General features: G+C 31.8%; 1 protein-coding gene across 1 annotated transcript in view; it reads right to left on the minus strand.

Moving 5' to 3' along the window:
* Positions 1-14,111, minus strand: part of LOC126773602 (GATOR complex protein NPRL2-like) — a 57,876-nt gene that overhangs the window by 43,349 nt on the left and 416 nt on the right. The window contains exons 2-4 of the mRNA XM_050494580.1: positions 12,828-12,984; positions 11,385-11,511; positions 1,468-1,604 (exon numbers count right to left, since the gene is read on the minus strand). Coding sequence (XP_050350537.1) covers positions 1,468-1,604; positions 11,385-11,511; positions 12,828-12,984 — 421 coding nt within the window. The remainder of the gene's footprint in view (positions 1-1,467; positions 1,605-11,384; positions 11,512-12,827; positions 12,985-14,111) is intronic.

Consider the following 14,111-nt stretch of genomic DNA (forward strand, 5'->3'; position numbering starts at 1 on the left):
ATAAGCGTTTATTATCATGTACACATTTAAATAAACTATTCTAATATTAATACATATATATATATAAAGACGTATGAAGACTGGTGAATCGTAAATAAATGAAACTATAATTTATGTAACACTAATATTAATATGATATATTGGCTTTAATGTGATGAAATTCCTCGCCCAATACGCTCCTCCTACTGCTACCGCTAAGCCAATGGCTAAGCTCTATGTGATTTAACGATTTAATATTTAGGCTTCTTTTTTTAAATAGTGCATTAATATATCGATAAAACATCATAAATCTGATTTTAAAATAGTATAAAACAATCATAAGTATATAAGAATCATCGCGGGATAAAATACAAGCTACTTGCATGTTTTTTCAAAGATAAAGATCATCTTAAATATCTATTAATGTAATTTAATACATAAATATACATAGTAATATTCAGAGAATAGCTATAGTCATATACGTATACGACTATAGCTCTTATATATATGATAATTTGTCATTAAAAAGCAGGTACCTATTTAAAAAAACTTTTGTTCATATGTCTTTTAAAAAAGAATTAAAAAAAATCTATTTAAATAAGGTTAAACTCCTTTTGATCCTCCTATCGACGTAACTTATATTTTGACTCAAATGGCCTGATCATTATATATATATTATACATACATAATGGGTTTAGAGGAGACGGTGAGGAGCTTATTCCACCACGATGCTCCAATGCGGTTTGGTAGAATACAGATATGCATCCAACACATGCATGACGATATTCACCTTCATCGCCGAGCACGAGATGAATTATAAACGCAAATTAAGCACATGAAAACCCAGTGCTGTATGCCTGGGTTTTGAAATAACAATCTTTTGTAAAGATTCACGTGTTCTAGCCACGAGGTCACCTCGGCTCCTATCTTTAACAGTCGCTTATTTTAATTAGATTACGAATATATATTTCTATTAAATATTGCATCATTAATATTAATATGTGTTTATGGTCGATAATTTATCGGATGTGGTCGGAAATCTTTATAATTTTGACTTAATTTGTACCTTTTTTCTGATATATAATATCTATGGCATACCGCATAGTAGCTTTCGAATAATATAAGTCTCATTGCCCTCTTTAAATATAAATATTTTAAAAAAATAGCGAGTTTTTTCGTTGTTCTCTTTTCAAATATAATATTGCACATTTACGGCCTTACTTATAAATCTTGCTTAGCGGCTGTTTGGCTGAACACTGATTTCTCTCTTTCTGACATTATTGATTTGACATTTGAAAGAAGAAGACACAGCATTGTACAACTAAGCTTGTCGCTAAGCAACGTGTATAAATATGACCGTTACTGTCAGATAAGAATTAACTAATTTTTTGGTGATATTGTACATAAGGTCTTTAGAGTAAGAAAAGAGTTGAGTATTTTTTGTATGTTTATGGTACAGGAATTAAAAAAAATTAAAAATAAACGTACTTGGTTGGTGGTGAGATCCCACTGATCAGCGACGAAGGACTGCCGGCTGTACAGGAACACGGGCACTTGGTGATCTTTCACGGGTGCCGGGTCGCTGTTCACCCGCACTACCGTCAAGTGAGTTGTGGTCGTACCCACTGTGTGCGATAAAATAACTACCATTATTAATGTAATATTTATTTTATGGCCTAGTGGTTAGAACGCGTGAATCTTAACCGATGATCGTGGGTTCAAACCAGGGCAAGCACCATTGAATTTTCATGTGCTTAGTTTGTGTTTATAATTAATCTCGTGCTTGACGGTGAAGGAAAACATCGTAAGGAAACCTGCATGTGTCTGATTTCATTGAAATTCTGCCACATGTGAATTCTACCAACTCGCATTGGAGCAGCGTGGTGGAATAAACTCTAAACCTTCTCCTCAAAAGGAGGAGGCCTTAGCCTAGCAGTGGGACATTAACAGGCTGTTACTACTTACTACTAAGTGATCAGTCAGTAATAATCTCTATTTGGTTACTATTTACACAATAATATATACAGTGTCGGATTCAATAATAGCACTCTTACACTGTAAAAAGTGCCGCCATATTATCAAAAATTTGCATAAAATGGATAAAGTTTCGATATGAATTCTTTTTATAAATTAAATAAATCATTGGTACTCTGAACTGGTATGTGTAGTGAGTGTCATAAAATCGCGCGGTCGCGTAAGTGGATAACGGGAAGAATATTTTTTTTCTTACTTTCCGAAATTTGCCACCCTGGGCACCAGCCCGAGTGTAAATCCGGAGCTGAATATATATACCTATATATATAATATTTTCGTGTGCCGTATGTGTCTAGTTGTGTTTTGTAACAACAAAGTATCGTAGAATCGAATTCTTTTTAATCCGCAACAGTACAAAATGACCACCAGATCAAAGACACGATGAATAATGTTTGTGACGTCGTTCAATTATAATATTAATCCAGCTTGTAAATGATCTCGAATACAATTTTCAGTACATCTGATATATACACTCAGAAATAATAAATAAATAGTATAATATAATGTCCTTCAGACAGATTTCGGCCACGGCGGCCAATTTCAAGAGAGATTAGCCAACTACGCAGGAGATATTATAGTGCACAAGTGTGTGCGCAAACACAGTTGCACTCTCTATTCCCTAACTCTCATAATCCGATGGGACGGCAATCCGACACGATCGGAAAGAGTTCCGGCGCAGGACCAACGGCTTTAAGTGCTTTCCGAGGCACGGGAGAGCACAGGGAGGCACACACTTCCAACTTCCAGACTCCGGGCTGCTACTGAGAATTTTTTGCTAGAAAAACCCAATAACTTTTTATTGGCCCAACCTGGGAATTGAACCCAGGACCCCCAGGTCTGCGACGTTACATCAAGGCACTAGACCAACGAGGCAGTCAAGCATAATATATAAGAAATATAAACACAATAATAAATAGGTGTAAAGTTACAAAATATTTCATAGCATTTGCAACGAATATAATTGCATAATATGGGACAACCGTTTGGCGCAAATCACTTTCAGCGTTTTTAAACGATGATTGGTTAACGCCCACAATAAGACCACGTGTATTATATATTTAGTGTCATGACAACAAATATTATATACTTTTTTGCATCGTTTGATTGCAAATTGCATTCAAATATATCCGATATTTATATATATATTAAAGCCGAGATGGCCCTGTGGTAAGAACGCGTTAATCTTAACCGATGATCGTGGGTTCAAACCCGGGCAAGCACCACTGAATTTTCATGTGCTTAATTTGTGATTATAATTCATCTCGTGCTTTACGGTGAAGGAAAACATCGTGAGGAAACCTGCATGTGTCTAATTTCACTGAAATTGTGCCACATGTGAATTCTACCAACCCGCATTGGAGCAGCGTGGTGGAATAAGCTCCAAACCATCTCCTCAAAAAGAGGAGAGGAGGCCTTTAGCCCAGCAGTGGGACATGCTGTTACGGTATATCCGATATTTGAATGTATTCAAAAGAGAATCTAGATATTCGGTGATCACTCAAGTCTGAGTACATCATATACCAAATCGAATGTTAGTTGCAACTCTTTAAGAAATACATATCGCCGATTCCAATTGTAATTGTACTTTGACGAGCCGGTTGGCGTGGTTGGCGGATGCTTGCCTTTCACGCCGAAGGTTGTGGGTTCGATTCCCACCCAAGACACATATTTGTGTGCATGAACATGTCTGTTTGTCCCGAGTCTGGGTGCAAATATTTATAAAAATATGTATTTACAAAAGAACAATAGTATATGTAGTATATCAATTGTCTGGTTTCCATAGCACAAGCTTTGTACAAGCTTCATTTGGGATCAGATGGCCGTGTGTGAAAAATGTCCCAGGATATTATTATTATTATAACTTGAATTACCGATAGGAGGTTAATGATCGAAATCTAAAATAATTTATAGAATTCTTTAAGGGTTCGTGAAAAAAAAAACGCTTTGTATGACCGCAAAGTTATTATCGGAACTATGGAAGGAAAATTAAAGACTATATTGGATATAAGCAGTTAAGTGTAATAATGTTGTATTATAAATAAAGCGGTAATAATCAAGAAATGTTTGTAGGGCATAATATCGCAAATCGCACGTTTTATGAAAATCTAAAGTTTGTATATAAAACTCCGCGGCTAAGTCACGTAAGTGCGATCGTCTAGAAATATTTCGAAGATGTCGCTATGAACGATAAGATAAAAATAGCACTTATATTTGATAAATCTGATATAATATTACAAACGAAAACTGTCTGCAGTCAAAACATAAAATAATGTTTAATTAGGAAACTCCTTGAAAAAAAAAAGATGCGCGCTAAGTTAAAACCGCCATTTTGATTAATTCATTATTGGTGCGACTTATTTTTTTTTTTATAGAATAGGAAGGCGGACGAATATATGGGCCACCTGATGGTAAGTGGTCACCAAACGCCCTTAGACATTGGCATTGTAAGAAATGTCAACCATCGCTTACATAGCCAATGCGCCACCAACCTTGGGAACTAAGATTTTATGTCTCTTGTGCCTGTAATTACACTATAAATTATAATCTTGTGATTTGTTGAATGTGTTCAAATGTGTTATTTGGATTTTTAAGAGAAATTGAATGAGTTATAAACATCGATTTGTATGATTTGGTGTTCTAATTAAAAAAAAAGACCAATTCGAGGTTTTTATAAAATCGGTTTCACTTCTGGATGCTAAATGTATAATAATAAATTGACGTTGTTTTATAATGTTTTATCTCGAATGGTTTTCGTAGAGGTAGAGGATAATTGCAAAGTTATCAATGTATGTAGTAAATCATTTGATACATATAGGTTTCAGTATTTGGACGGCCGGTTGGCGTGGTTGGTAGATACTTGCCTTTCACACTGAAGGTTTTGGGTTCGATTGCCACCCAGGGCAGTCGTTTGTGTGCATGAATATGTTTGTTTGTCCTGAGTCTGGGTGTAATTATCTATATAAGTATGTATTTACAAAAGAAAAGTAGTATATGTAGTATATCAGTTGTCTGGTTTCCATCGTACAAGCTCTGCTTAGTTTGGGATCAGATGTGTAAATAATGTCCCAGGATATTTTCCTTCAATGCTAAGCACGAGATAAATAATAAAAATCTATTGAGAATATGAAAATTCAGTAATATTTGCCCAATTTCGAACCTGAAATGTGGCAAGATCGACGTGTTCTTATCACTGGACCATCTCAGCTCAGAAATCTCCCTGAGGCAGAGTTCATTAGGTTTAGACAGAATATTCGTTATATTATAAAAAGTCAACACCGTATTAAAATACGTTATACGAATTTCGGTGATTATTGGAATTTGATAAAACTCATATTCTAAGCATAAATAGTAACAGTCTATTTATTCTTTTATTAAAGGTTTGCTAGCGGATATTACATAAATAATATCTTAATAAATTATGTACTAAAACTAGAAACATTTTATGTACACCATTCGAAAGCAAACGCTGCATGCATAGTGTTCTTGCGCGTTACAGTTTCATAAAAGTATAAGTGTTTGATTAATAAGTAACAATAACAGAAAGATAAAAAATAAATGTGACAAATATAGGTTATTGCGGTATTAAAAAAACATATTGATTTCAAATAAAAAATTTAAAAAAAAAAACAAAGATAGCGAAAATAACAAAAACTTGTATAAATTTTTGTTTTTAACATTTTTTTTTCTTTATATATATGTACCTCTTAATTTTGTTTGCTTTTAATCAAATAATTAATATTAAAAAAATTTAAATGTTCTCCGATATTTATATCTTACTCATTTTATACCAATCAAGTGATAATTTTATAATAATTTAATTGTTAATGTGCTTTCTATTTGTTATAAATATTTTGATTTTTAAAATTATTACTTTTTGTTAACTCGAAATGTTGATATATTTTGCAACACCTATAATTTAGGAGACACTTGATTTGTATAACGTCATGTTTAAAGACTCAATTGTATTTATTAGTGTACTTCTTGTTGGTGTTGATATTATAAATAAATAAATAAAAACGTCTTAGATGCTACATTAAAAAAATATTACAAGTTTACATTGACATTAAATATTAGTCTACAATAATACATGTTTGATTTAAATGCCACATGCAGAAAAAAAACATATGCTCTTAATACACGGTGACATGCATCACTGAATGAGATACAAAAACCTCATTTACCAATCACAAAAAAAAAAAAAAATCCTTGTAGTTTGTTAAAAACATATCAAACCGTACAGTTTATTTTTTAATTTGTTATACATATATTAGAAACTTTTTTACAAGAAACTATTTAATAAACAAAATTTGCTGTATAATGATACAGATTAATTGAAATTATTAGTTAAATTAAATTTAAAAAATTGTGATAGCGATAAGAGTATATAGGTTATATTTGGTAAAGAAATGTAATATTACAAGATTCGAATAAATATTACTAACCAGAAAATTAAATACACGGCTATTTTTAAATGATGATATAATCCAGTATCTGTGGTCCGCCTTTATGGTTACTAAACGACGCTAATAATCATATATTTTTTTGTATATATCGGAAGCGTTAATTCGGCGTAAACAACAGTATCGTACTTGTGTGAGTGCGTGTTAAAACATACCTATAAAATTATAATACAAATCAAACGACAATATTATATATTTAAGTAGGCTCCTAAAAGCTTTGTTGATTCTATTGAAATATATATAAATTGAAAATGTAGATTCTACCAAGAATCCCTTCAAGAAACTCAGTTTTACTCTTTTAATAACAACGTGATGTAAATCAAATACAATTGAATTTATACATTACACAAATATATTGATGAAATTACTTTCTAAATAAAGTGCATAATAAACAGGCGAATTAACATGTCAGGAGTTGAAATGCAATCCTTTTTGACACACGTACACTTGAGAAAGAAATAGGCGAGCGATCAGTTAAACAATGCCGTGTCTTCTTCTTTCGAATGTCAAATCAATAATGATAAAAAGAGCGAAAACAATGTTTAACTAAACAACCGTTAAGTAACATTTATGAGTATAGCCTATTACAAACATAAGAGAGGTAAAGACAAATAAACAACATTAATATTGAACTGATGCGATATCATCTCATTATGGATTCGTGAAAAAATGGCGTCTTGAATGTCGATGAAGTTATTATCGAAACTTCGGAAGCGAATAAAGTAGATATAACTGATCAAGTGGAATATTGTTGTTTTATAGTTAAATATATATTAATCTTTAACTGTTTGTATTGAATAACATAACAGGAGCATGGTGAATAATTAGAAAATCGTATGCAATATGTAAGTAAGGTTTGTTTATCTTTACTCCTTCTTGGAACTAACTTGGAATAAGTTAATCACTACACTTACTGACCGTTTAAAGACTGTAGTTAAATACGCGTATGATGTATTGTGTACTCGAAATTTAATCTTTTTTTTCGCACGTCGATACCGCAAGACCAAAATCAACGTCTTTAATCATATTATTTAGACGTTCATTGTCTCGGTGGTTTATAAGCCCGCAGCCTCCGTGGTCTTGGGTTTTAACATTGCACTTATATTTGTTCGCCGGGACGAGACTTATAATAAAAATATGGCACTTTTTCCACACGTGTCTGAGACCGCCTTACTATCGGATTATATTGAAGAGATTGCACTTCTGTTCGTGCACACACTTCTGCGCCATAAAATCTTTCTCGCAGGTCTAACCTAATCTTCGTTGAGAATGCGCCGAAATTGATAAGGATCACAAATATTTAGATATCTTTTGCGGAGTTGCATTATTCCTCTCATATCGCCAACAAATAATTTTAAATTTGGAAACGATTAATTTCCTGTGTCTTATTCATTATAAGTGACATTGGCAGAATATTTAACTAGCATAGATACACGCAATAAAAAAAAAACAGTCAAGTTCTTTATTCAAAACATAATATAAATGATATGAGAAACAGGCACGGATCCAGCCTTCTAAAAAAGTTGTGATCGTGACCACCCGAATACCAGCCAAGTGCGAGTCGGACTACGGAATCGCTTATAATAGATACATTGTATTCCTACAAAGGAGAAGCTTAAAAACGCCCTCGCGGATACTTTGCCAAAGCTTTGGCAGATACGAACTTCTATTGACTTCAGGGTCTAGGCTAGGGTTGTGGGCATGTCCACCGTGCCCACGACGGGGGTACCACGCCTAATGAGAAGAAATTATTTAAATAAATCTTTCGTTAGGTGTCCGCCTACTCGTATAATGTAAGTTTTCTATTTGGTTATTATTATGTTGACTGTATGTAATTTTAATATCATTTACACAAATGTACATAAGATATTAACAAAATTTTATCGTGTTATTGAACTCACATTTGCTTACAACAATACAATTATTCAAACAAGTAACGTCTACTGTTGTTACTATGCTCACTATTTTACGAATATCAACATTATACTAAAATGGACCTTGTGTCCATAGAAATAACATTGCAATGTAATATAGACAATATTGAGTGGGTATGTCCAGTTCGCATGTTTAAATCATCACTACACACATTAAACTCATACTTTATAGTCCAAACGTCTTGCACTAAGAACCATGTATTTTGTTTATCAGCAAAAAAAAATCGACGCGACGATAGTAAAGCTTGGACTTGAGTGCAACGTTTCTGAACATAATGATGTAACATTTGAATGCAACGTTTTTGGCGCCGAACCCTTTCCTTTGCTGGTTCTTTGCAGGTCTGGAGCGTTCAGGTTTATTTTCTGAACCGGTGACAGTTTTTTATTTTGACTACCAATATTTGTAATAATTCTTTGCTAGTATTATATAAAATAATTTGAATTTACTAACAAAAAACGATCAATCAAAGCAATTTTAAAACAAAAAAACAGTGAAATTTATATATTTGTTGTGGCACATATCAGATTAGCAAATCATAAGACTTGTAGCCTTGTATCAGGTGATAATAATTAATGATATTTAGTCAACGCTAAATTTAATATAATATCTCAATAATTAGTAAACTCATACATAAATACTTACGTTGAGGTTACAAGAGTTCAGATATCAATTTTGCATATATACGAGCGTATATATTATTGTGTATAAATACTAGTTTATAATACTTAATTCATAATAATATTTAAAATGGATGTGGGAAATTCTGTTTTGAATTGAAAATTATTATCATTGTCTTTTTTTTAAATTTATAGGACGAAATTTCGGGTTAGAATTCATTTCGTGCTTGACGGTGAAGGAAAACATCGAGAGGAAATCTGCATGAATCTATTTTCACTGAAATTCTGCCACATGTGTATTCCACCAATCCGCATTGGAGCAGGGTGGTTGTATGAACTCCAAAAGTTCTTCTCAAAAAAAAAAAACAGGAGGCCTTAACCCAGCAGTGGGACATTCATATCGGAGGTCGTCACCTCTATCCGACAAACCAAAGACCAAATTATATCTTAAAATATCAACACTTCTCCAGCCTTGAAAGCGATGTTATGATCAATGTCTCCCAAGAGACGATATGGCGCAGTGGTTACAACATGTAAATAACCAAACCAAACTGGGGTTCAAATCCAGACAAGCACTGCTAAATTTTCATATCCTGACTATTTCATAGATCAAATGAGTATTAAACGTCGCTTGTGGCGCATTAGAATTTGTAATGATGAGTGTGACTTTTTTTTATTAATAATATAGTTCAGTGGTTAAAACGTGATGAGTTTACAAATAAACGGATGAAGTTACTTTCGCATTTATAATAAGTCTTATTTTATGGCTAGTGTAGCGGGCAACAGTATGTAATACATATGCCTAAAGTCCACACGGCTCATCCACTATGTCCACAATCTTTTACAAACACACTAATAGCTATAATAAATTATAAGGCTGTTTCAAACACTCGTAAATTCTCTCAATTAAATTTTCTTGTTAAAACGGAATGAACAATAGAATTTCTCTCTAACTGTATTCGGAATTTATTATCTACACAAATAAATTTTACTTGAAAAAAAAAAGCTAATAAAAAAAAATACAAAAGAAATACTCACTATTAATGACTATGTTTAGTTTAATTTTAATTCAAAACAATTTAATGGAAATAAGTCAATTTGGATATGACACAGAACACGTTTACACCGTTCATATTAAGACCGAATTAGTATGTTCGAGTATTAAATATGTCGGCGATGAAACAAAACACGGCCTTTTTCTGTCGAAGTAGTAACGATAAAAAAAAAAAAACCTAAAATTTACATATTTCATACGATTTGTTAATAGCTCTACTATATTGATGTGTAAACATCCTCGGTGACCTCAGCGTAAGTATTTTTTTTTTAATTTTATTTTTTTATATAGATTAGGTAGGCGGACGAGCATATGGGCCACCTGATGATAAGTGGTCACCAACGCTCATAGACATTGGCATTGTAAGAAATGTTAACCATCGATTACATCGCCAATGCGCCACCAACCTTGGAAACTACGATGTTATGTCCCTTGTGGCTGTAATAACACTGGCTCACTCACCCTCCAAACCGGAACACAACAATGCCAAATATAGCTGTTTTGCGGTAGAATATCCGATGAGTAGTTGGTACCTACTCAGACGAGCTTGCACAAAGCTCTATCACCAGTGTAATTTGTTCTATACACATCAATTCTCGTGATTACCTTGGCAGTTACACTATTTTATATACACTACATTTCTTTCTATAAAAACAATATTCCACCGAACCAGTTCTGTCCAAAATTTACAACTTAATTTAATGAATTCATCGCCATTCAAAACGCCATTTTAAATTTTTATTATTCAATACCTCGTCCGATGATATCACGTCAAGTTGTTTATTTGTTTACTCCTAACAAACCGAGCTATTAAATTTGGTTTAAGAACTCAAATTGTATTTCACGGGAGAGATGTTTTATGCGAAATATTGATAACTGTATCAAATGCCATTATAATAGTCAATGTCGCTTATCACTTTCTGACATTTCAAGATTGTGCTCTACGGTGAGTTTGTTTTTTTTTTTCTTTCAGAATAACTTTACGTTTATACAGATATGTAAATAATGGAATAGCTCTAAACAATTTTTTTAACAAGAAAAAAGGCCGTTACTTGGAAGATTATACAGCACTTTAATTTTTAGCTAATTCTGCAATCGTTAATTGTATTAATTAAATACGTTTAAGGACGTGATAGCCTTAATAAGGAACTACACACAGGGTAGCACTAAATTCTATATTTACGGTTGCTGATTCAGTCTTGATCAAGACATATATTCATATATATATAAGACTACTTGTCATGTTTGTTAGGCGTGGCAGCGACGCAACCGGATGATTCAAGTATGAATAGAGTTATATCGAACCTGTCAATGTGCACATTCTCCTGCTGTTGATGTCCTGCATCACCTGCTGCATCAGTCCATTGAGTGCCTTCGCGTCACCGGTCATGGACTGTTTCGATAACCACTCCGTTTCTAACTCCATTGACAACTGCATAAAATATACTTTTTTATTTCCTATATAAAAGCATTTATAAACTAGTAAATATAATATATGGACCGTAGTTATGAATGGTGAGTTTGAATACGAGCCATCTAGCACTCGTGTTTCGTAAATAAGTATGATTTTGCCTGCGACTCGGTCTACGTGCATTGTTCCGGGATAAAAAATTAATGCACTTCAGCCCATTAACCGTATGTACGTGTTAAGCAACAGCGCAACTGCCGAAAGAGTATTAAACTAGCAAATAAATTGCAAATGTGCAATTAAATATTAAATAAATAAATATACAAATAAGTTCCACGTATAAACGCAACCGCATGTGATGGAATTAATATTTTGAAACAAAACACCCCATAAAATGAGACCGAAAAACAACCGATATACACTTCGTAATATATTTAAATTTTGTAGTTCGAGAAAAAGCAATTAAATCAAATATATATTATATATTTTTATTAAAAAAAAATCTGTAAAAAATTCTTGCCGACGATGTTCCAAGGCTAGTTTAGTGAAAACCTATCCGCAGTCTATCAGCGCGAACAGAGAAGACAGCAAATTTAACACAGCTATGAGTAGGAACTAGCAGTAGGAACGAATAATTTAAACGTATCACATTATCGTGATTGAATGATTACCATTATCGATTGATTGATTAGCGAGTGAACGATTTATATTCGATATATTACTGCAGCTTTATTTACATGACATCAAACGAGACATAAGGGACGCTGTTGATTTGCATTTTCTAATATATTATATGTAAATTTGCAATTAATCAACCTAAATACGGTATACCGGCAAGACTTGCATTTTTTCTTAAATATCTAACCAACATACTAAAATTCTTGCAATTAGTTGACTTATATATAATTTACGCACACTGACATATTACACATACCGACACGCACGCGTCTTTATTTTTTTCCAGTGACTTTGAAATTGACAATAACCTTATTTATCGTATTTTAAATACAACATATTTAAGATAATATTTAAAATATTAATTGCAAGTGCATATATTTATAGAAAATAGACATATTATTTAAACTTTTAATGACTATATCTTATAAAAGAGTTTATGGTTTTGAAAGATTTAATGTGATTTATTACTAACGAAATTTTTAAACATGAATCACAAGTTTGAACTATATATTCTATAATCACAGTGTAAAAAACTCTTAACTTTGTCTGTAACTGTACTTCAGAATGTGCAGATTTTAAATATATATTTTCCGAAAAAAATTTGGAATTTATAAAACTACATATAATTATAACTAATACTCCTATGTACATGTAATACTTACAAGATATTCTGTGAGTTTTTTCACTAATGGTTCTAAGTGCACAGTCCTAGCCCAAGCATCACACACAAAACATAGGTTAAAGTAGTATGCATTTCGAGCATACTTTTTGTTATCTATCCTCACGGGAAAACCTAATATTTTCGAGCCGAGCAGTGTCCTGGAATATGTAATATTCAATTCTTATGCTATCAAGTAAAATTACAGAAAAACAAACAATTATCAGCACTTTGGAGGTACACAACACCAAGTCTTATTGTTTCTTTTGGGTTTGAATTTCATACTTTCATTCTTAATTTAAAAAGAAAGGTTTTTTACTCTGTAATTATAAAGAAGAAGGCAGAGTACAATGTCTCATTAAAATAAGTGTGGAGTGTTCGATACTGTTTACATTATGCCCTTACAGAGTTAATGGTTCACCTACAGGTCTGGATAATAATAATAATAACTTTAGTACAACTTTGGACGAAGCAAAATTGATCTAAAAAGTTTTATTAAGTCTTAATGTTGTGTACCTTGGTTTCATTATATTAAAACCCTTAAATTTTATTTAATTAAAATATACTTTAAAGTGAGCATTACAATATTAAATACAGTAAGTTAATCGCACTTAATACAAGATAATCAACAATTTTTTTTATTAAATATCATTCACCAATAAAAAAAATTAATATTGAATACATAGTTATATATGAATAATACATATATGAATTATTTGTATTTAAAATATGAATTAAAAATATAAAAACTATAAGCCACTGTACAAATTAATACCATGTAGAATGGCCACAAGAAATAAATATCTGCTTTACATCAGTAAGTTATAAAAAACATTTGAAATATATTATAACTTTAGTACTAGCATTATTGTATTATAATAATAATATTATTATTTTATTTACACCCAAAAGATTATTGTATTATATTTATGTTACAATTTATACCATTTGTTTAATCACCCTTTTTGTTTTATTACATTTTAATGAGGGATCATATTTTCATGATCATAAAAAAATATATATCTCTGTAGTAAATAGTAGTTATTCTATATAAAAAAGTCTAGCATTAGCTTGTTTGCATAAGAAACTTTAATTAACACAATTTTAATGAGTTGCTATAGGAAAAAATAGCATCAATATTAATATTTAATAATAATAATATTTAATAATTTGTTATTATTTATGTGTTTGTAAATAAATGGTTATGTAAATAATATTGTTATGCTATTCCTATAATATATTTATAACAATTTCTTAAAATTAGGCTAAGACGTCGTCCCCGTATAAT

The sequence above is a fragment of the Nymphalis io genome, chromosome 15 (genome assembly GCF_905147045.1).
Source record: "Nymphalis io chromosome 15, ilAglIoxx1.1, whole genome shotgun sequence".
Taxonomy (NCBI): domain Eukaryota; kingdom Metazoa; phylum Arthropoda; class Insecta; order Lepidoptera; family Nymphalidae; genus Nymphalis; species Nymphalis io.